Below are 22,412 nucleotides of genomic sequence, written 5' to 3'. Positions count from 1 at the left end.
CAAAAGGAAGTGCGATGATTGAAAGGAAGCCAAGCAGAGTGTTTCCCCAGCCGATTCCCATCCGTCGATCTATTCTCATGGTTAGCTCTTACCCAATGTCAATCAAGATGCCAGGAAATAGACGAAAAGAATGGGCATCTCACACATGCTTGGCGCAACGATCGGTAGGAATGTTCCAACAACGTTCCTCGAAGAAGCCAAGACAGCCGTTGCACTTGCTGATATTTCCGGAAATGCTTCGATCATGTAGTTCTGAATGGGCAGAAAGACACCTATCAGCCCGATACCGAAAGGCAAAAGACCCACTACTGGGACGGCCCAGTGCACTTGCTTGTCCGCCGCCCAACCATACCAGAAAAAAGACAAAGGCACCATGAGGCCCATGATCTTGCAAGGTTCTAACCTCATCTCTGGCTCAAACACGTCATTGCTAAGTTTCATAGACCTCTTCAACATCTTAGCTGAGAGCGCACCGTGTGCTGCGAGACCAATGGCAAACCCCACTCCAATAGAAACGTACACCAGACTCGATGTACTGATCGACCATCTGTAATTTCCTACAAAAACAATCGAGATTGTCGTAAAAAGTAAGTACAACAAACCATACACGTATGCCATGTATGCACACAGTAAGGCAGTTACTGGCGAAAAGAAAAGCAACTTTTTAAGGGTGTTTAGCGATTGATAAGAAGTACGGTGTATGTAAGCTTACCTTCCATGGTAGAAATGTTGAGACGAGCAAGTCAAAGATGGGCGATTTGCTAGGGATAGCAGAGAGCTCATTCTCGAGGAAGAGAGGTGTCGAAGTCAGCTTCTGCAATTGATTGCGTTTGTGAGAGAGTATAGTCTGAGGGTTGGACTCCTTCACCACAATGAAGGTGAATATCTCTGCTATCATGGACGTGATGAACATGAAGTAATAGATCTGAGCAATTGGTCAACGTCAAGCGTTATTCAAGCCAAAAGAACACTTACCGCTCGCCACCCCAGGTCGTGACTAATGTATGCACCTACAATGGGACCCAGAATTGGACCCACCAAGGGTCCTACAGAGAATATTGTGACAGCCAAGCCACGGTCTTTGAGATCGAAAACATCAGCTATGATGCCTCCACCAATAGCGATGCAGCCAGAGCCACCAAAGCCGGCGAACAGACGAAATGCCATTTGCATCTCTATACTGGTAGACAGTGCACAACCCAGCTGCCATATTGAGAAGATGAAAGTGGAGATTAAGAGAATCTGCAAAGGGTCAGCTACCGAGCTCAAGTCGGGCTTCAATGTCCAGGGCGAACGAAGAAATTGCTCACAGGGCGGCGGCCATATATCTCACTTAAGCGGCCAAACAGAAGTGATCCGACCTGTACACAACCACATAAGTATTCTAAAGCGAAGAGGCTGGTTGTGATATTAGCGGGCTTACCACGTAGCCAAGAATGAAGAAGGTAACCACGAGCACCGAGAAAGTGTCTGAATCGTTGTTCAAATCCCTGCTGATGAGTGGTGTGGCCGGAGCAATCATTGAAGAAGTTAAAGGACTGGAAACTTTAGCATGTTGACACCTTTTCTGTGTGAACATCTATTCCAACCTTATACAAGAAAGGAATGAAACAGTGGACAGAGCAAGCCATTTTTTCAACGGAGTCCAGTTCCTAGCACAATGATCAGCGAGGATAAAAGCTATTATTGCATTCCATTACCTCGGATTTTCCGGATCTGCATCATCCGCCCATGTAACCAAATTTTGGGAAGGATCAGTGATAGTGGACCCCGCTTCCAGGACTATGGGCTCTGATGGTATCCGTTGCAGGTTGGATTTCATTTTTTTCGCTATCCTTCGTTGAACTATCTATTGACACGTCGTGAAGTCGACATGGATGATTGCACCTTTCGACATGAAGCGCTTTCTTATCTATCGGCTGCAATTGACAAGGGGCTGGAAGGTGCCGAAAGTCGATGTCATTCGAGTCTGGCTCGGCCGAACTTATCGGACGATGGAAGCGGATCGGCACCCGACCCTTCATTTGAATGAGAACAAGGTCGGTACCCGACCCTTTTTCTAAACTCTGAACGAGAACCAACCTATTGGGTGTTCTGTAAGACAACGGAGCTCCGACACACAATATAATATACCAGATCATGAAGAATCTCGGGCATTAGAATACATGACAAATTGATTCACTCTCGGTGATGGCCCAAGTTGTGCTAGATCAACCGCCGAAACCGTCTTCCCGAGTTAAGAACGGTTTGATGCAGTGTCACGCTTAATAGGGGGAATGTATGCTTTATAAACTACCTAACAGACGTCATGTCGCAATTTTAACAATCTTCTAAATTTACTTCCATTCAGTCGCGCTACAAAAAATGGAGAAGAGCAGGAAAACTGTCGTCATCACTGGGTAAGCTCTAAACACAACAAATGCGAATGACGAAATCACTGATAGCTATTGCCTAAATCACAGATGCAGCCCGAACAGTATCGGTGAGGCTCTGGCCTTGGAATTTCATAAAAATGGTAATACATTTACGTGTCCAATATACCACCTGGCAATCGCTTATCTTTAGGCTACCTCGTCTGTGCAACATGCCTTCCGCATGAACAACTTCCAGATCTCGAGGCTCTGGGGATGATTTGCTGCCCTCTGGACGTCACCATTGACTCTAGCGTGGCCGATTTCTCCGAGTTTCTGCACAAACATTTCGCAAAGTTGGATGTCTTAGTTAATTCGGCGTAAGTAGTCTCCGCCTAATGTTGATCGAAGTGTAAATGCTGCAAAAGGCTAACTCATCCGACAGTGGAATTAGTAAGTCGCGGTCAAGTAGGGTCACAGCAGCAAGCTAACGTGGCGACGACTATGTCATGCCTGTGCTCGATCTTGACATGAGCGAACTACATCGTATCTTCGACATCAACGTCTTCGGAACGATCCGGGTTATCAAGGCTATGTCTGACCTCTTGATCGAATCCAAAGGCACCATTGTCAATGTTGGATCCTTAGCAGCATACTCTCCATATGCTTTCGGAGGTTTGCGCATCCACAGCCCACTTGAAGAGTAAAATGTTCTGATCCTGTCAAAATCCAGCTGCATATAACGGCAGTAAAGCTGCTCTACTTGCCATGGGTAATACACTTCGTATCGAGCTTAGCCCATTCAAGTGAGAAGGACCTCCACAATCAGAGAGCTCACTATACTAATCTAACTGTTTTAGCGTTAAGGTTATGACGGTATGTGATTTGTCCATGCATAATAGCAGGGACAACGAATTGCTAATCTTCTAAAGGTCTTGAGTGGACCTGTCGAGAGCGGGCTTATGACCCGTGCAACTCGAGTTCTTCCTTCATCGTCTCTTTACCTACCTGTGCAAGCAGAGTTTAACTCACGCATGTCTCATAAAGAACGTAAGCAGAATCAATGCGCTATGGTGACGCACAGATGGTAACTGCTATCAGATGGCGTAAAAACGCTTGCACGAGGACAATTTGCAAAAGATGTCTACACAAAGGTGGCATCGCCTCCCATGAACTTCTGGATCGGTCCCTGGAGCCGTGTTGTTTGGGTCCTGGAAACGTTTGGGCTACAAAGTGTTTGGGTACGAATGTCTCTTCCTAAACACTACATGTTACTAACGCAAAACGTAGGCTAGAATTTTCACTAAGACGTTTAGACTGGATAAGCTACGAAGGGTGAAACTATAGAGTATTGAACAGACGACCTTGCTATGGAAACAAAGCTGAATGGACTGCGTGTCTATCATTACTCCTACTTCAATCTCCGCCTCCAAGACATCTTAAGGTAATGCATTGACTAGCTTTTTTGAATTGCTTCTCAACAATGAGTAACTAGTTGTAGTAATATCTCTTCCGGCTCTCCTACGCAGAAACTGGAGCTAGTACTTGTCGCTAGTCGATCTCGGTCAGATCGAAGCGATGTCTAGGGAAATTTTAGTCACCGAAGATCTTTTTGCGATATGTAGTAATACCTCCTTTTAATTACCAACGACGGTAGGTCAGTTCTTTCTATTAATTAAGGGCCTGTTTGGTTGCTCTATTTCCAAAACGCTGTTTCAGCAGAAAAGTGGCAGAATTTTTCCGCGGCTAGCTGCGGTTACGTGACGAAACGGAGCAATCTGGTGGGTGACGATATTTCAAAGTGACTGCTGCACGAAGATGGAGACTCTATTTTCTATGCGCGCTTAAAAGAGTAAGTCTTAAGCCTAATTTGTTAAGAACTAGCGAGAGTAAGACGGAGCAAAACGGAGGTCTTTACTGCCTCCTTTTTTATGATAGCTTCTAATAGCGCTTACGTTGGAGCAGGCGCTATACTGTATTCGCCGAAGCGGCGTTTTAGAAATAGAGCAACCAAACAGGCTCGCTTAGCATGATATACCATAACACTTGGCATAATACCAGATTCTAGAACAAGGTCAAAGGCAGGTGTCAGATTATAGATGAAGAGATAATGGATAGATTGTATTGTCTGTGTCTGTCTCAGCTGACTAAGATTGTTGGTCCCTGCTTTTCTCGCATTTGACCGTTCTGCGATGACTCGTTACATCTGACAGCCGGGCAAGGATATTTATTAGATGACGTAGAAGTGTAGTATTCGGCCTAACCTTTGGAAACAGGGAAAGCAGAGCAAGAGTTCTTTTTAAGATGCAGCGAAACTACAGAGTTACCAAACGCTAAGTCGCACCCTAGTGTTTTCTAGCTATTGTTAGTATGTATCACTATGTTAGACTGTTGCGTATCTATCGTCTTAGAGGAAAAACGGCAGTAAATTAGCATAAAAATATTTGATTTGTGCATGATAATTAGACTTAGCCTATCGGATTTCATGGAAGCTAATCAGCTGCGCTATTCAGGAAGCGACTTGGCGTTTGGTGACCCTGTACCTTACACACACACACCCCCACCCCCATGAACGGGTCTTCAGCGTGCAAGAACCATTCAAGGGTTTTCACAACATCGGATTGGACAAAACCCCTGATCTGGCTCTTGCACGCTAACGACCCGTTCAGGGGGGGGGGGGGTGTATAGTTGCAGGCGCAAGTGTGGAGAACACAGAGCGGCGTCTAAGTCGGCGGGCCAGGGAAGCTACATTCTCTGATGGCAGTCTATGCCAATGAAATCGCTTACATCAATTGTTGTCTAAGTACGTTGGGAAAGATGTCTTGAACCCTTGATTTGCTAGCAGGCATGGCACGTTCCTAGCACGAGCCGAACCCCAAACAGCCCCACAGCCTCAATCTTTGGCTAACGTCGCCAGCTGTGCGGCTTTGGCCGGATCGTAGATATCCCGCGCTCCCGCACCGTTTTGTACCATGCCAATCAAATTGGGGGTCGGAGGCCGACACTTGACTTTGAATGTGACTTTATGGCTTTAAATCAGTCCACGTTGATTCCATCTCAAACGAAAATTCGGACAGAGGTGACCTGGCGGTAAGCTTAATTCTACTTGATGAGATTGCAGACATACTGAACAAGCGCAAGGTGATGGCTACAACTACCTGCGGCTGCACTTTATCAGTCCTTCACACACTGATGCGAGTTGAGCAGATGGGTACCGGGTCAACAGATCTTCCGAAGTCGCTGGAGCTCCTGGAAGACGCAGAAGTGCGATGCCGCGCATTACTCGATTGCGACACCTGTCGGACACGCCGATCCTCCCTGTCTAGCGTTACCGTTGTCTGTATCACTATAGCCGAGTGGGTGCGCAAGCAGTGGCTCCCTGGTGACCTGATCAATGGCTCCACAGATCACATTTTCTCTCTTGGACCCTACGACCTCGACCCTGCCGATACCAAGATTCTGAGTCGTGAGTTGATGAGCTTGCAATTATCACATTTCTCCGATGTTATGAATCTGCTTCAAAGGGCCCTTTCCACCATGAAGTCCGTACCCACGGACCGTTGTTTCGGCCTTGTCTCTGCTCAACTTCGGCAGCTTCAAGAGTTGGCTCGGCGCATTAGCCTTGTTTCCGGTCCTGCCTTGTCAGATGTTGCAACATCGACCTTCATCTAAGTGTGTCCGAGACTTAGCTCCATCCCGCATAACCGCCGTACTGCTTATGGCAATACCTTAGTTCTAGAGTACATCAGTGTAGATACTTAACTACGAGTTCAACAAGGTCTCTGGCTCTTCAAACCCCTTCTCAGAACAGCGTTCAATACTTGACTTGCCTTTATACAGCACAAGCTCTCTTGGCATCTCAAGCACTCAGTCCAAGCACTTTGAGCACTGCACACGCTTCGCCAATCCTACGGACCCCACGCACTCCACAGACCCCACTTAATGGGAGTGAGTGGGTAGTTATCGAGCTACTTAGCTGCTACTACCATCGCCTTGGATCCCCGATCATGGAAAATAAAAGCAGCCGGCAGTCAGAAACACCCAAGGTACATCAATCTTGTGATGTCTGCCAGACATCGAAAATTCGCTGCGGTAAAGAGCGGCCTGCCTGTCGACGATGTGCTAAGAACAATCTGGAATGCGTCTACAGCATGTCGCGCCGTAATGGACGTCCACGATCCCGTAGGAAGGGCTCCACAACATCCTCTGCGCCTATCTCTCGCCAACCCTCACAAGGCCCACAGGATATACAACGTCAAATACTGCCGCCTACGCCAACGTCACCCGTCAACAAAGACTGTGGAGAGTTGGTTCCTTCCCCTGAGCTTGTAGCGCCGGAATCCTCACTTGGTGTTTCTGTCCAACCTTTGAACACCACAACTACCGCCAACATCTCAAACGAGAAGCAACACGTCAAAAGCCACCCGGACATCCGTCCTGAGATACACAGACAGAACCTAGCCCTCGAGCCATACGGGGGTGCAGCAGTTGATTTGACGAGTGCATCATTTCCCACCTTGTCGTTCTTTGATGACCCCACAAATGCTTTACAATGTGATAGCTCGGCATTCACATTTACGCCCATGTTCAGTCCATCACAAACACGCAGCGATACCGATATCTCGCAAGTCTTCTCTTTCGATTACTTCGGTGGAGGCAGTGAATCAGCATGGACCGAATTGACCACCACAACGTCCAGTCATACTGGCGATTTGCCCGTAGACTTGAACACTTCGACTATCGTATGCTCTTGCTCTACCTTGCTGATTCATCAGCTCGATAGGTCAGCTTCTCTTATGGACAACGGCCAGGGAGATGGGAGGGTGAGTGAAAGTTCCTCCTATGCATTTGCGTTACAAAGGTCTACTGTCCTCCTCAACCACTGCTTCAATGTCCTATGCTGTACACAGTGTGGACCGAAGCCTTCTTCAGCATTACTCTTGTGCCAAGCGATGGACGAGGTCTCTGTTCTGTTGGGCATGGGAACGGTTTGGGGTGAAGTTCCTTCTGGACAGCTCATGTGTAGCACTACCAATCTAGCACAAGACGAGCTGTTGATGCGGTGTGGGACTTATACAGTAAGAAGGACCGATCAACGTGCTCTGCTGCAAACACTCATGATGAAGCGTTTCTCAGAGATGCAACGTGCGATCTACAATCTGGAAAAGATTGTTACAAAGGAAGACGCAGCGAGCTCGTTGTGTCACGAGGTGTATGCTGGTATGGTTACTGAGCTAAAACGCAAGGTCGCGTCGAAGGTGGAACATTTGAAAACTTTAATGCAATAAGTTTCAGCCATTGTGTCATGATATGGTTACTTTCTGGGGCATTTTTCCGAAGATCACAGGTCATCTTGAGATGGCAAAGTTGTTGTTGTGGATTAGTGACCATCGGCAGACTTAGCAAACATTCCAAGTACTGTAGTGAAGAGTTTTGTCAACAGATCACGCTTGTTCTTCACGTTCACACGAACTTTTGAAGTATAATGTACAACTTACAAATCATCAATCTGGTTTGAAAACACCGTCGTTTACTTCCTCTCCGATGGACACCGCTTGGATTTTGCTCCATGAATGGAAGCCCTCTCTGTTCTCACAGAAGATTTTTTTTTTGGGTTTGAGGAACGTCCTGTGTATCTCAGCAACAGCTTTAGGTACAGAGTCAGGAAAGTGTTTAGTTCAATGGACTAGCGGAGCTTGCCCCGTACCTACTGATCCTTTCGTTCTGGAGGGCCCAGCCTTTGATCATGAAAGTGATTACAGTCCAAGCCATGGTCAGAGCCGTGATACCCGTAATCACAGTGAAAGTGAACATGGAATCAAAGTCGTAAGACTCTAGAGCGGTAACAGTGTCCCCGTTACTGACAATGCACGAGGTTGCTACCAGCAATAAGACAAAAAGAGGCAACTACCTCAATTGGCGGTCGAGATGGTAAAAAGGAGGTCGGTGTAACAACGTACATGATGATATACGTGAGACAACGCGCAAGCGCAAAGCCCACAAGCAAGGTTCCCCACTGGGTGTGGATTGCTGTAGACAGGATCGAGCCTTGGTGGTGGGAACTCATCATCTTGCCCAGTAGAAAGATGATCAGACTGGCTACCGGGTTCATAGAAAAGCCGTACTGATGAGGTTGAACCGGTTTCTCTTTTATGTCCTGTATGACTCGGTAGGAAAGTGCAGAGCTGCTGAGTAGTTCCCGTGTTGTGTTTGACTCCACAATCATGCCTAACTATGCTGCTGTTAGTAAACACCGTACAAGATGGATCATTGACGACTCACCCATCCACCTGCAAAGAATAAAACAGAGATGGAGACGTGCTCTAAATCTGTTGCCTTCCATGCTCTGCCCCAAGCGGCCAGATGCTCTAAGAACACATTGGTAATACCATACAGCCAGATGACGAAAGATGCTGTAAACTCAGCACTTGGTATCCCTCTTGTCTGACGTCTTTGTCCCTCTCTTGTTGGTATTGCGTTCTAAGCCCATCCATAGTCAGCAAATGCACCCGTCTATCGACCAAGAGTGAGTAGGCCGTAGAGGAAAAAAACGCTTCCTTTGATGTAGTGTGCTAACACATTAAAGATTTCATTATCGCGCTGGAGACTGTTAACTGTTCTGCATCGACGCTAGCATCATCCAAATACTTATACCAATACCTCTATAGACAACAGTGTCTGATAGAACAGCTATGGACCCCTGTAATAATACTATACGCTCGAGAATTACGTAGAAAAGGCGCAGAGAACTTGCTGAGATGATCATAGCGAAGCATGCGACATAGCAGGGAAAATATCGAGTGACGAACGAAGCCCGCGGGGTGTCCTGTGATGTCGACGCGTCAAGTCGTGATAAATGTCGATCTGCAATATCCAAGCTGAATGAGACGTGGTAGTCGTCAAGTGACCTTGAAAGGAGCGTTGATCCCTGTCTGTGGTTATCTGACCATGTACGTGTATCGAAAGACTCTCCGTCTTCAACTTGATGATACTGTGTTGAGCTTATAGCAGTTGTTGACCCAGCCGATTTGTATTCCAGAGTTCCGTGTCTACTTACGTAAGCCTTAATGAGGGCTATAATCACCCAGGTTATGGCTGTACATGTAATGATCCAGCCTATTCGGCAGTGGACATTATTGTTGTAAAGGTTTGGCGCTCTTTTGTTATAAAAGTAACCGACGGAGAGGGCAAGCCGATTGACCATCAGGAACACAAACTGAGAAGGAAGTGAAAATCGTGAATGAGAAATGCTCAGCATTACAGCTTTCTATCGTCAGCTCAGAATGTTTGGGGTGGACTTGATCGACACACCAATCGGTAGGATCCCAGCCCAAGCAAAAAGGGCAAGCCTAATATGCCAATACATCATTGCTTGATGTTCGGAGAGCGCCCAATAGCTTTCATAACCGCTATTCTCAATCAATTCGGATTTTGTAGTGTTGTGCACGATAATGTTCATAGCTAGGTCCCTATACTCGTGGTGGGGTGCAAATACTAGATGCAAATATCGAAGGGTAGCTGTCAGAAATTTTACGATTGACAAATTCAAAGTTCTGTCAATTAGGTGCTGTACACGAGGGTGTGGGAATATCAAAGAGATAAGAAATGTATAGGCCTAACTGACGTAGGATAGTCAAAGCTTCGGTTTTTGATATGGAACTAAAGAATCAAGACAGGAATTAACAGACTACAGCGATGTTTTAAACAGTCTATCAACTCCCTTGACAGTGTCGGTATCCGACAGTTTCTTGGCATACCGACACACTGGGAACTTCAAAAGCAAGCACTACTCCCATTACGACTATTGTGTTTCCTTCTTCTTACATGATTGCGAAGGCCTGCAGGTTGCCACACCTAAACAGCAATGCAGATAACGTCACCTCTGACGCGGTCTGCATACGAGGCAGATTTCAGACATTCGGGCCGGAAGATCTATTCGTGCGCAATAGCCTAAATTAATCGCCTGTTTCTAGTACTCTTTCTTGCATGTGCGCTTATTATGTCCTGTCTTGCCACATCTCCTGCAGTGGGGTATACCCCTGCTGCTAGCACCACCCTGCACAGTGCACTCTCTCCTCACGTCTCTCTACTTCAAATTGAACCTTAGTATCCTCATGGGTAATTATTACCCCTGCTTCTGCCTGTGATAGGGTCCCCCACTTCTGTAGTCGCTTCTTCTTACGCTTTTTACGCTCAGAAGCAGCCTGATTTGCTTGCTCAAGACTATCTATTTCAGCTTCAAGCAACGTGTGTGAGTGTACCTTCAAAGTTAACCCCTTTTTAACCTGCAGCACTTTGTCAATAATAGAATTAGGTGATGAGCTCTTGTGGTCTCTTGTCCTCTTAAGGATCAGCGTTGTTTGAGCCTCTATTTTCCAGGCGTTGCTTGGTGTTTTAGGTTGCCAAGGGGGTATAGGTGGTGTTGTGCGTCAGCTGTGGGCAGCAGTTTGAGCGACAACAACTCATCTGAGCACTGAAGAAGAGTGACGAGAGAAGGGGGCAGTGCAAATAAGTGGGACTGGGGGTGGATGAAATGATGCGGGATTATGATCAAGGTGAATTGGGTGGGGACAGCAGCCTCAGCGCTCACAATCTCACGGCGTTCGCCCCTCGAACAGCAGTACCAGGATATTGAATGCGACATGCCCCTTTCCATCCCTGCACGCAGCGTCGCAACGAGCACCTGCGTGCATGGTACTGTACATGCCGCGCGAACCCGACGATGCGACTGCGCGTCCAGTGGTGCGAGATAACGGGCAAAAATCTGTTGAGATCACGTGATTAGGCAACATGTGGGGCGATAGCATGGGGCGATACCTTAACGAGATCAGCCAGGATCCCTGCTCGCATCATAATTCTCGGAGATTTCGGGGACTTCGGAGACCGTGCTGTACTCGGCAGTATTCTGCAAAGCGCCTGAGAAAGAGCCTCAGCTCTGATTGCGCACGCAGTGTGGTCTGAGGAAGCAGGCTATCTGACCATGCCCGCGCCCAGACATAGCATGCCCTAGCCCTAATAGGGAAGGCGCAATAAATCAATTGTCAATTAATTATCAATTAATTTAAGAAAATCTTACTTACTTTAAGAGATATAGGTAACGTAAGTTTCGTGAGTCCCGAAGGCCGAGAGGGAAGAGTAGGAGGCCCCCCTAGAAATCCCTCCGGCCCGCCCAACAGTTAATTATAAATGAATTCATTGCGCCAACCCTATTAGGGCTAGGGCATGCCATGTCCGGGCGCGGGTATGGTCGGATCAACTGCTTTCTCCGTGTCGTCTCGTACATCGGTCTCGTACGTCAGTCTCGGTCTTGTACACTGACTACTGCGGTTTAGGCTTAGCGTTGTACCGCAGAGCCTCGCACTCGCACCGAGGGGTTTGTACACGTAGCTGCACAAACTTTCCAGTGCCACCTTCAGAGGCGCGAGATAAACGTTCCTGTTCGGCTGGCGGTCTGCAGGGAGACGATAGGCGGCTATTGCCACTTCTCGGAAGTGGTTGCCTCCACCAGACGATGCTCCAAGTGAAACAATACCTCTCTCAAACAAAAACAAAGGCCCCTATCTCTCAATTACCGTTCGCGACCCCTCTTGCCAGGACGTGAATACCTCTGCAGATCCTGGCAGCAACATGAAGTCACTGCCTAAGTGCCTTCACCACCCCCATCTTTGTTGCTCCCTGTAGCATACACCCTTGAGTCAACACCAGACTGATAGTTTAAGTTTCTGCTTGTGGATCTCGTTTGCTGTGCTTCTAAACTTTCGCGCGTTCTTGTTGAGGTTTCATAGATCGTTTTGCAGATCCATCCGTTCTTTTCATCGTGATGCTACGCCCACTGCGTCGTTTACAATGATGCTCCAGGTCAGTCTTTAAGAGTATTTAGCGGCAACATGCAGCAGCATACCAGCCTCAGCGCTACATCGCACAATCTCTAAGCACTCGAGGGCCGCGCCAGACCGACCCGATGGCGACTACCAACCTTTCGACAACCCGTCAGGCAGGGAGGAGCTCGAGACTGCGACAGCAATGAGGATTACCAAGACAAGGATGCGAGATCCGCACCGCTCACATAAATGTTGCGGGATGTCTCTACCAACTCTATCATCAAAGCCCTTGCCCTCGACCTTGACGGCAGCCACGAGGTACCAAAGGCTCAACGACGCTGTCGCTACTTAGTGCGTCTCCTGGTGCAACCACGAATGACAATATCGGTGTAACTGCGCAGATCACATGTCATAAATCGAGTATCTCTTTACCGCAGATTGTGGTGCAGTCTGGCGCATTGGGTGAAGAGTTGGAGTTACTTGAAAGGAGTCTGAGAATTGCATTACACTGGTTGCAGGATAAAGTGCTAGAACAGATTGAAAGCAGCTACTGCGAGACCAAAAAGAGGAGTCTTCAAGTTATGAAGTTCCGGTTGAAGAATCTCTGCCAGTGGTGCTAAAGATGTCAGACTGCTGGGCCTTGGCGCACCCGGCCCTACCGCACACGACAAGATAGCGCATCCTTTGCTTACAACAATCAGCGAAAGCTCTTCCTTTGAACGTTTTGCTTCGCCAAGTCTCCCTCAACCGCTGCGTCTTAAGTCTCCAGACGTCCGACGATGCAGCTAACATCTTGGCGCGCTGTAGCATATGATCGAGTACCAGAAGTACCTCCACACAAGCCTCACCGGCACTCAAATCACAAAGCCCAAAAGATGGATTCTGCCATTGACCCACGAATGCGTTTCAACTGCAGAGTGCAGAGATTGAGGAAAGCTCATCCCCTTTGACCCCGCTCCGGCGGTTCCTAATGCGCCAAAGCACTCCATCAGAAAGTGCCATCTGCGACTGCCCAGTCTAGACTCCAATGGCTGGTCACCTCATACGATCGATGATGAGGTTAGGAAATCTTTTTTTCTACAGAATCACCTCTTTCTCAAATACACGAGCTCGAGAACCAGAGTACCCATCGACGACTCCATCGATAGCCCTTCGATGAGAAGATACCATGCGATGCAGCGATCAGCTACACCTGCTATGAGATACCACCACCGGCTTTACCTACCAAACATGTAGGTGAAAGGAAGCTCTCGAGGTGGCGGTGGCAGTGGCGCTAGGCACCAGTTGGAGCTGCCTGTGAAGTTCACCTCGATTATCACTTCCTGCCTTGCGACTTCTTCACGGCTTCTCCACGATCGGTCTCAAGAACCACCTTAAAATTCGATGAATCGTTGATATGGCATCACTGGAGGGGACGACTACCGGTGTAAGCGCACATCGCTGCCCTTCTTTCTAGTGCCACAGAAGGTACAACGAGCTTTCTGTCGTTATATTTGTTCTGGGTGAACCGGCATCTGTAGATCACCGTCTAGTGACTTCAACACTAGAGCCCTCTTCCCTAGACTTCATCAGAGCATTGTGTCTGCAATTCTCATCCGACATGTACAAGCGCAGTAGTTGATCTTTGCTACACTTGATCAAAGGTCAAAAGTGTCTCCTCTATCGACCAGCCTTGCCAATTAGCTCCCAGCGTCTGGACAGGTTCTTCTCCTATCCATGGTGCGTCGCCGAGTGAGTTTGGACTTCAATTAAATCTTCTGTTAGATGCAAACATTATCTCATTTTGCAGAATCTAACAGATACAACTTCAAGACCATACGGGCGGCTCTGTAGTTTGCTCTCGCGCTGCTCACGCCTGCGTCTGTCTTTGCTGGCTTGGCGCATGGTATTGTCATGGACAAACGAGGCGCCGAGGTTCTCCCGTTTGTTTGCTTGAACGCAGCGTATTGGCTTGGCTGGATCCTCGCCGCTGGACAAAGAATTCGACGAGTGCGAAGAATGCGAGAATTGCGAAGGATACCAAGAACACAGCAACCTCCCAGGACGCGTTAATGTCGATCCAACATCGGCTGCACGGCAGTGAAGCAACAGGTGCCGCGACGCAGAAAGCCACAACGTGTCCGTGTGCGTACAGTAGATACCTAGCTCCCCTCTTTGCGTTGTGCTCAATCGCGCTTAGAACAGAAGTAGGTGAGCTACCCTGCTCCCTCTTATACTTGTCTCGAATCAGGGTTGATTGCGACTCAAACTCCAGGGTATTGCTTCGGGTTTGCGACTGCCAGGGCTCCTTGTTGGTGGGGAGTGGTGGTGATGGAGTGCGCAGCTTCACATCAAGGACTGATATAACCCGTTCTGGGTCAAAAGGGACCAATCCAGCGCCTTGGAACCCTCCCTGGATGTTGCTAGGGTTAATAGATTACTTGTGAGCCGCTTTGAAGCCTAACAGGAACTCCTGCTTTGTGATGTGGTTGATCCGGTTGCGCATGAGCTCATTGACCTCGCCCCCGTACGCCTTCTTCAGAGGGCCAAAACAGCCCACATCAAGCGGCTGCAGCAGGTGCGACGAGTGAGAAGGCATACAGAGTGTAATAATCTTCTGTTCCTTACAGTAGTTATGGAATTCGTAGCTCTGGTGGCTCTCGTGGCCGTCTACAGTTAGCAGACAGTATGCGCCTACAGTACGCTCCTTTGTATGCGCATCAAAGTGCTTTAGCCACTTTACACCAAGCTCATTTTTTGTCCATCCGTTGGCACTGGTCTCAATTACCTATTCGCGAGGCAGGTCTGAGTACCAGCTTGATATAGGGACCTTGCCGCTAAAGATGATAAAGAGTGAGATGGCCCATCCGCCAGCGCAGATGCCCTAGATGATTGTGACCCAGTCTCAGTTGCCTGGCTGTATATTCTTGGGATTAATTCACTTCTCCGAGCCTGTAAAGACCATCTGAGCAGCAATCATGCCTATCATAAAGCCGGACTCATTAAAGTTGTGTGTGTCTTCATCTAGGATCCCGTACTTCTCCTTTGTCTTCCTTACTAGCTTAAAGCACGACTCTATAACGCGTGGATTTTCGTTTAGGGCTCGTTGACAATCGTGTAAGCGACTGCATCGAAGCTTAACCTTCGTTCTAAACTTATCTACCTAGTTCTTGCCAACAGATTCTTTACCGCGTGCAGCAAGGAGATTATTAGCTATCTCCTGCACTATAGTCCTTATAGCGCCTATTCCTCGCGTATTCAGCTTAAGTATACGTGCTACTATTGCCTCCTCCTTTATCTTATCTAGCTTGCTTAAGTTAGGTTAACAGTCGTGTTAAGCGTGCTCTCTAGCGCGTCATCGTCTTAACATTGTTTCTAGAATATTAAATGCCTTAGATGCGTGCCTTTATTATAGAGTTTGCAGCGCGTAGCGTTGTAGTAGCACTATTATAATAGATAGTAAGAGTTGCAATGCTAGTAAGAGTGCACTGCTTAGTAGTGAAATATAGTACTATGTTCATGCGCGTAATGCCTAGATTCGCATAACGCTCTACTAACTGCCTTAACGCTTATATAGAGATAAGGTTCTATAGCTACTCACAATAGCTATTATTACGAGCATCTATAGTGTAGTAGTAATCAAATGCTTGCGAAAAAGATATACTACTTAAATTTTGCTAGTAATTTAACGTTGCGGCTGCGGCAGGTAGTAGTGGTTAAGGCAGCCGGAAGGCGGCAATACTACGTCTACTAATATTATCTCTAGGACTACGTTTTTAACGCTTTTTTTAGCTGAGTTGCTTCTAAGAGTTTCCTCTTACTCTTTAGAGGTAGTTGAATAGCTTTTGCAGTATTGCGCTCCTGTTTTTAACGCTGCTTTTCAGCCTCCTATTTAGCCTTCTAGATCGCTGCATTAGCTGCCTTCTTCTTACGCATCTTCTTAGCTATCTCTCTTGCTATACGCTTCTCTTCCCCTTAATATCCTTAAGCAGTGAAGCTACACATCCACGCCTAATAGAAGAGCCGAAAGAAGTCTGCTCTAGTGCTAGGTGCGTTGTTTTAAGACTCATAGATATGTGTGGTAAATGCTTTAGGGTATGCTGTTGATAAAGGCATAAACAACACCACACCGAGTGGCTGGAGCGTCTGGGTTGAGTAAGAGGGAAGTATGGCTAGGAGTATCTTGTGGTTATGACAATAGTCAATAAAACTCATCGTCACGTGGGATCCATGGCCATCTAGTATCAATAACCGCCACTTTCGTCGTGTCCTATCCCTTGTATTGCGATCAAACACCTGTTTAAGCCAGGCAAGGCCTATAACCCCATTTGACCACGCTGAGGCAGATGACGTAACCATCACAGAGTGTTTCCCCGGTTCGATTTCGGCCACCCAGTCCGATGTGATGCTGATATTGGAAGATTTGTAGATGAGGCCTAGCCGCAGAACTGTCCCATCGACACACACACACGCTATGAGTGTCTGCCAATCATGGTTGCCATCTTGGATAGATGATCTCACCTCTTAGGGGAGGTTGCTCTGCGCTGATAGCTTTGTGTAGATTAAGCCACGCTAGGCTGTGCGCAGTTTTGTTTGTTAAGCAGTCCTCCTGATTGTCACTCGATCTACACTCCCACCCTGCTTGGAAAATGACTGAGAACACAGATTCATACACGTCTTTTTGTGTCCTTCACAATCCGCTCCTCGTTAGCCTCTTCCCATAACGACCAATCAATCATGATTACATGAGGCATCACTGCTGTCTGTCTTCCGGAGTACCGCAGCATAATGTTCTCAGAATTTACGTCCGCGTGAACAATCGCGCATTTTCCATGCAAGAAAAGGGTTGCCTTGGTGATTTGCTCGACTAGATAGAATGCCAGCTCCTTGGGAACCGGCAATCGTCTCTCTTCACTGATTTGGTAGAGTTTGTTAAGTGTAAGTCCGGAAATCACCGGCTCCATGCTGTACCATGGTGCGCTTGACGTGTTGTAGTCATAGAGTCTCACGAAATTATCCTAAACCGCCTCTTCCATATTTGACCAAATCTTTCTCACCACTTCGATGTCTTTGATAAGATACTTAGCGTTAGCTTTAATACCAGACGCGCAGAATGGACTACAGATTTTAACAGCCTGAATCTATTAAATGCCCCCTGCGCTATCGTAGTTAGCCGGATCACTTGTTAGTCGAGACTGTTCAACCGTAAAGTCATGTTTCGTGAGCGCATAGAAGACGACTCCAAAGAATCCCATGCCAGCTGCATCAAGAAGCTCGAAGCGGTCCTGTGTACTGTTCCCTTACATTACAGCTACATGAGTGTGTTTCTCCTTACGCATGCGGGTCATCTGGCGATGTAGCTAGCTATGAGATACCTGTACAGATGCAGTAAAGCTCCCTATCTGCTCTCCTTCGCATGAAGGATAACTGAAACTAGTACTACCATACTGTTACTTACATTCTCTTCCCACAATCTGCGTTCGTGTCGAAGTCCTAAACACTTTCGATATCCGTCCCAATCTCCTTGTTCTCCCTTGAACCCGCACCTCCGGGAGAATCTGTAACCCTTCCTCGCCACCCCCCATTGCGGCTGTGATGATCGGTATCGCTACCCCCGCGTCCATTAACAGTTTTCCTTGTTGCTCTTCCTAGTGTTACATAGTTTTTGCCTGATCCCGCAATTGAAGCACATCTGGCTGTCCTTAGCGTAGCTCAGCCCTTTCGAAATCGTCGCAGCCATCAATCGAAAGCTCTGCCGGTCTCGCCGTGCACTCGGCTCGAGAGTGCAAAAACCAGTCTCCGTCGTCTTCTCCCTGTTGCGTCACCCAACACGCTGCGCAGCCATCTGCTAGCTCATCCAACACCTCCTGTACTACCTGCATCTCACGACCCTGCCTCTGCTGCCACCTATGCCAGGATAATCCACACCCGTTCCAAGTGCCGAAGTAGCCACAATCAATCCGCCATTGTCTACCCATCTTGCCACCTGGTCCACCCGATCTTCAGAGTCCATTCCTGCATGGTAAAAACCGCAACCAAGCTTTTGTGCCATCTCCTCGCACTGGTCCCGCGATCTGCAGTACACTACGCCCTTCGCAGTTCACTTGCCGCTGACAGATCTGTATCGCTGTTGCTATAAGCTTACTCCTTGGTGTAGTTTGTACAACATAACGTGTGTTCAGCCGCACTGTGCTAGCTCGGATGTACTGGGCCCAACGCACGAGCATGGCCTCGGAAAGTTCGTGCTCTAGCATAGGAGGCTGCGTAGCCGTCATCAAAACCACAGGACTCGAGAGAAAACGCAGATTCTTCAATTGCGCGAGTCGAGCTCTGTAATGACTGGCCGTGTAGGTCAAGTGGCACTCATCGACTACGACCCATCTCAGCAAGCCTTTCTGGTCCACACTGCGTGCGGACATGCCTGCGAGTATATATCAACAAAATGCTGTTTACAGCCCACTAGTAAATGTCATCTAGGAATGTATTGATCGCGAAAATAAAATATATAAACAGCATTTATCTCAACATTTCGTCCTGTTGTACTTATCCTCCAGCCTTTCAAGCTCCGCCTTCATGATCTTGATTCTCTTAAGTAACAAGTGCGATCATCTTCCCAGCTTGCTCTCTTAAGCTCGACATGATGCGTGCCAGAGTCTGCAGAGACGACTCTGTCTATGCTCGTTGTATTAAGAGCTTAGAGTAATCTTAGAAAAGACTTTTCTTTAAAATTCTATTTCTATAGACTATAGAATTAGATTAAAGACAAAGTTTACTTAAAAAAGCTATATTATTAGTTAAATTAGTATAGAGATTATACGCTTGCAGTAAGCATACGCAGAGTAGCAAATAGGTATAGATTAGGTTATAGTTAAGTATTATATAATATAAACCCTAAATTAACTTAACCTATACCTAAACTTTCTAGCTAGAATAGGTATAAGTTAGGTTATAGTCATAGATATTTAGGTTATAGTTAAGTATATTATGTAATAAGGTTAAAGTTAAAGTTAAGTATTATATAAGTAAAAATTTAATAATTTTTTTTATTCTCTAAAGCATCTATACTACTAAATTAAGTAATTTAGAAGATTAAATTTTTGCTTATATAATACTTAATTATATAGTTAAGTATTATATAATAAAATTAACCTAGGTTAACCTAGACTTAACTTTCTTATATAATACTTAACTTTAACTTATATAGTCTTAGCATTAACTTAACCTTAGTTAACCTATACTTAACTATACTTTAACTTATACCTATATGTAAGTTATCTATACCTATTTGCCAGCCTAAGCATACGCACGTAGATAAGCTAGCAAATAGAGACTATATATACTTAAGCGAGCACGTAATCTCTTATATAATCGCTCTAAGACTAGCAACGTTTTACTTTTCTTCTTCTCTATATACCTTAGATTCCCTTGTAAGATATAATATCCTATAGCTTTTAACCTTGCGTACAGTTTGCCTTGCCTGCAGGATAAAACCTATGCTCTGCAAAGGCAAGCAGAAGCTCTCTCCTTATCGAGCGAGGCAGGTTATTAATATCCTAAGCTGTCTAACCCTTAAAGTCTGCATTTTTATATAGTACATACCTCTCTTAACGTGACTTGCGCATATCTTAGAGGACGTAGACTACGTATAAGGTTTGAGCTTGTTAGGAGAGATCTGCACAGCAGTCGTATAGAAGGTCTATATCTACTTCTATATGCAAGACTGTCTTAGAGACGTGTAATTCTTAACAGCTCGTCATAAGCGTCGTCTATCATAGAGAGATAGGGGAGAAAGAGAGAGGAGAGGAAGAGAGAGGGAGCGCGCAGTAGCTCAGCGGTTCTGTTGCACAGTAGAGCGCGCGGTAAATTATACGATAGAGCGCGCGATAGATTGTACGATCAGAGTTTAACGAGGTAGGCTGCTTGATTAGGCCCTTCTCTGTGTAGCTACGCACGCGGTAGATAGTCTGTGAACAGACTAATTAGTGTCAGTTGGCTTAGTGTAAGGATTGTACGCCCGCAGCGGGCGTACGCACGTGAGTAAGCTAGCAAACAGAGACTGTGTGAGTGAAGGATAACTGATTGTCTAAGAGATAACAGGTGTCCGCTATATGTACTTGAGCGAGCACGTGATCTCTCATATGATTGTTCCAACATATATAAAGCTACTTCATTTATAGGAAATTTTATCCCCTAGCAGCTGTGCTTACAATACTTTCTGTTCCCTGGCCTTTCTCCCAGTCACCTTCCTTGAATGTATCAGCATTGCCAGCCATAGCTCTTCGAAGTGCCCATTCTTTAAAGGTTGGGAAAGATTCTTGGTGTTTACCTAGGGGTCGGAGTTGGACGTCATTATTAGGGCGTACAAAGTATGCCAAACTGTATCTGGCGAAGGGATGCTGCTCGCCAGGCGGAGTGGAAACTCGATGTATATTGCTCTTGTACTCGCCAGCAGACCACTTGACCATAGCGTCACCGAGGTTGACAAGACAGGTCCTTGGCACAGGCTTCACCCATTTCCAGCCTGATTTCTGTCCAGGAATGAGGTTGTCTGTAATGTATAGCTGAAGGCCTCCTATGGCGTTGAAAAGAACTGTAAGCGATCCCCAATCAGTGTGGGCCTGAAGGTTTGCATTTTCTCCGGCTGAAGCAGGACATTTTAACAGGCGAACGTGGGTTCCAGAATTGTTACTATGGCTGTGGAGTTTAGGAAGAAATTGCGGATCTGTAGGTTTGAGGTTCAAATCGGTGGAGAGAATGTCAAGCAATTGGTTTGTGAGGAACCTGCCGAGAGAAGAGAAATTCCTCATTTCCGGAAAGGCGGCATGCAGAACGTCGTTGTACTTGGCTTGGGAGCGCCCAAAGCCATCGAGATCACCACAGCCGATGTAGTACTGCTGGTTGTTGTCCCTACGACCGGTTTTATCTACCACAGATTTTCCTAGCCCCTTGTATCTAAAGTACTCAGATTAGCAACTAAAGAGCTTATGCAACGGTCGACTTACCCTAGCAGAGACTCTCCATTGCCGAACACATCATCTGCAAGAAGTTCTTCATCAGGAAGATTGAAAGTCCTTTGAGAGAGTTTGAACATCTCATTGGCAGCAGCTAGCATTTCCATACCATCTTTTGTGTCTGACAGGTCGACCCTTATGAAGCCAACAGTCTTGCAGGAATGGATTATTCTACGGATTGTTGCCTCCTCCCGAGCCTGCAGTATGCTTTGAGTGAGATGGTGTCAAACTCAATCGTTTCGATGTCGGAAGGGAAGGGTGGAAGCTTGTCCCAGCCGTTGATAATGTCCGGGGGGAAGTCAAAGGAGTCCATGTGGTTTGTCTGAAGCGTTGCAGAGCCGCAATCGAGATTTTTCGATATTAGTGAAATCGCGATGAAGACAGTTGCAGTGATGTTTTTTGGCGAAAGGTGACTGTGAGAAATACGCCGTAATATGCACTATTCATGCACTATATATATGGTGTTCGTAGTTTGAGCTTCCGTCAGGAATGCCCTAGAGATTTGACAGCTATGCCAGCTACCAGGTCTTTCATTAAAAGTACCCGAGGCCGCATAGTTGGGCGGGCCGATTAGCTGGGATGTGGCGCGGTAGAGTACTTGGCGTTCAAAATAGCCCCCATCCTTGCGAGTAATCTATGCGCTATGCCTGTTGTGTTATAGTCATTTTCGCTTCGGTACCCGACCTCTCGGTTTCCGAGCTGTCTTGTTCTGGGACCAGAAACCCGCAGTGGACGATCAGTGGTCAATGGGCTACTTGTTGACCTATTTTTCTTGGTACAAGCTCTATTATCTCAGAGAAAACCTAACGTGGCACATTCTCTACGAAGAAGTCGTCGTTATGTCGCTATCAATACCTGATCTTTTCTCGGTCAAAGATCTCGTAGCCGTCGTTACAGGGGGTGGGACAGGGATAGGTCTCATGATAGCGAAAGCTCTGGAGCATAACGGAGCGATTGTGTACATTCTTGGACGCCGTGAGGAAGTGTTGCAGGACGCATGCAAACAAGCAAAAGTAAGCTGTGCATCGAAATCATCGAAGAGTAACGGGGCGAAAGAAAGTTTTCTAATTCATACTACAGTTTAGTAAGATTCAGTACATTGTTGCCGATGTTACGGACAAGGCATCTCTTCAGCACGCAGTAGATGTTATTCAAGATGAAGTTGGATATATCAACCTGTTGGTCAACAACTCTGGTACCATTGGGAAGACGGGCATAGTTTCGCTTCCTAGGGCCTCCGCCGTTTCCCT

General features: G+C 46.8%; 8 protein-coding genes across 8 annotated transcripts; 4 read left to right on the top strand and 4 right to left on the bottom strand.

The window, feature by feature from the left end:
• Nucleotides 1–102: 102 nt before the first annotated feature.
• Nucleotides 103–1,822, bottom strand: SNOG_11282 (hypothetical protein; the record flags this gene model as incomplete). The annotated part of the gene is made up of 7 exons (XM_001801474.1): nucleotides 103–387; nucleotides 521–535; nucleotides 713–925; nucleotides 976–1,242; nucleotides 1,311–1,361; nucleotides 1,424–1,538; nucleotides 1,701–1,822. 7 exons carry the CDS (start codon nucleotides 1,820–1,822, stop codon nucleotides 103–105), a joined length of 1,068 nt encoding a protein of 355 aa, XP_001801526.1.
• Nucleotides 1,823–2,860: 1,038 nt separating this feature from the next.
• SNOG_11281 (hypothetical protein) lies at nucleotides 2,861–3,461 on the top strand (the record flags this gene model as incomplete). The annotated part of the gene is made up of 5 exons (XM_001801473.1): nucleotides 2,861–3,026; nucleotides 3,085–3,157; nucleotides 3,212–3,227; nucleotides 3,284–3,401; nucleotides 3,436–3,461. 5 exons carry the CDS (start codon nucleotides 2,861–2,863, stop codon nucleotides 3,459–3,461), a joined length of 399 nt encoding a protein of 132 aa, XP_001801525.1.
• A 2,034-nt stretch (nucleotides 3,462–5,495) lies between these two features.
• On the top strand, nucleotides 5,496–6,294 carry SNOG_11280 (hypothetical protein; the record flags this gene model as incomplete). Its single annotated transcript, XM_001801472.1, has 2 exons — nucleotides 5,496–5,893; nucleotides 6,192–6,294. The coding sequence occupies 2 exons, from the start codon at nucleotides 5,496–5,498 to the stop codon at nucleotides 6,292–6,294; spliced, it is 501 nt and encodes a 166-aa protein (XP_001801524.1).
• Nucleotides 6,295–6,502: 208 nt separating this feature from the next.
• SNOG_11279 (hypothetical protein) lies at nucleotides 6,503–7,639 on the top strand (the record flags this gene model as incomplete). Its single annotated transcript, XM_001801471.1, has 2 exons — nucleotides 6,503–7,174; nucleotides 7,262–7,639. The coding sequence occupies 2 exons, from the start codon at nucleotides 6,503–6,505 to the stop codon at nucleotides 7,637–7,639; spliced, it is 1,050 nt and encodes a 349-aa protein (XP_001801523.1).
• A 482-nt stretch (nucleotides 7,640–8,121) lies between these two features.
• Nucleotides 8,122–8,479, top strand: SNOG_11278 (hypothetical protein; the record flags this gene model as incomplete). The annotated part of the gene is made up of 2 exons (XM_001801470.1): nucleotides 8,122–8,177; nucleotides 8,245–8,479. 2 exons carry the CDS (start codon nucleotides 8,122–8,124, stop codon nucleotides 8,477–8,479), a joined length of 291 nt encoding a protein of 96 aa, XP_001801522.1.
• A 50-nt stretch (nucleotides 8,480–8,529) lies between these two features.
• On the bottom strand, nucleotides 8,530–9,990 carry SNOG_20117 (hypothetical protein). Its single transcript, XM_001801469.1, has 3 exons — nucleotides 9,663–9,990; nucleotides 8,634–9,614; nucleotides 8,530–8,583 (listed from the first exon to the last, which is right to left on the bottom strand). The coding sequence occupies exons 1-2, from the start codon at nucleotides 9,808–9,810 to the stop codon at nucleotides 8,962–8,964; spliced, it is 801 nt and encodes a 266-aa protein (XP_001801521.1). The 5' UTR covers nucleotides 9,811–9,990; the 3' UTR covers nucleotides 8,530–8,583; nucleotides 8,634–8,961.
• Nucleotides 9,991–14,063: 4,073 nt separating this feature from the next.
• Nucleotides 14,064–14,750, bottom strand: SNOG_11277 (hypothetical protein; the record flags this gene model as incomplete). Its single annotated transcript, XM_001801468.1, is given in 2 exon segments — nucleotides 14,064–14,574; nucleotides 14,593–14,750. 2 exon segments carry the CDS (start codon nucleotides 14,748–14,750, stop codon nucleotides 14,064–14,066), a joined length of 669 nt encoding a protein of 222 aa, XP_001801520.1.
• A 5,584-nt stretch (nucleotides 14,751–20,334) lies between these two features.
• SNOG_11276 (hypothetical protein) lies at nucleotides 20,335–21,475 on the bottom strand (the record flags this gene model as incomplete). Its single annotated transcript, XM_001801467.1, has 3 exons — nucleotides 20,335–21,058; nucleotides 21,154–21,333; nucleotides 21,360–21,475. 3 exons carry the CDS (start codon nucleotides 21,473–21,475, stop codon nucleotides 20,335–20,337), a joined length of 1,020 nt encoding a protein of 339 aa, XP_001801519.1.
• Between the last annotated feature and the right edge of the window lie 937 nt (nucleotides 21,476–22,412).

The sequence above is a fragment of the Parastagonospora nodorum genome (assembly GCF_000146915.1).
Source record: "Parastagonospora nodorum SN15 chromosome Unknown scaffold_19, whole genome shotgun sequence".
Taxonomy (NCBI): domain Eukaryota; kingdom Fungi; phylum Ascomycota; class Dothideomycetes; order Pleosporales; family Phaeosphaeriaceae; genus Parastagonospora; species Parastagonospora nodorum.
Note: the sequence above shows the minus strand (reverse complement) of the source record. Positions and strands in the feature narration are given on the sequence as shown.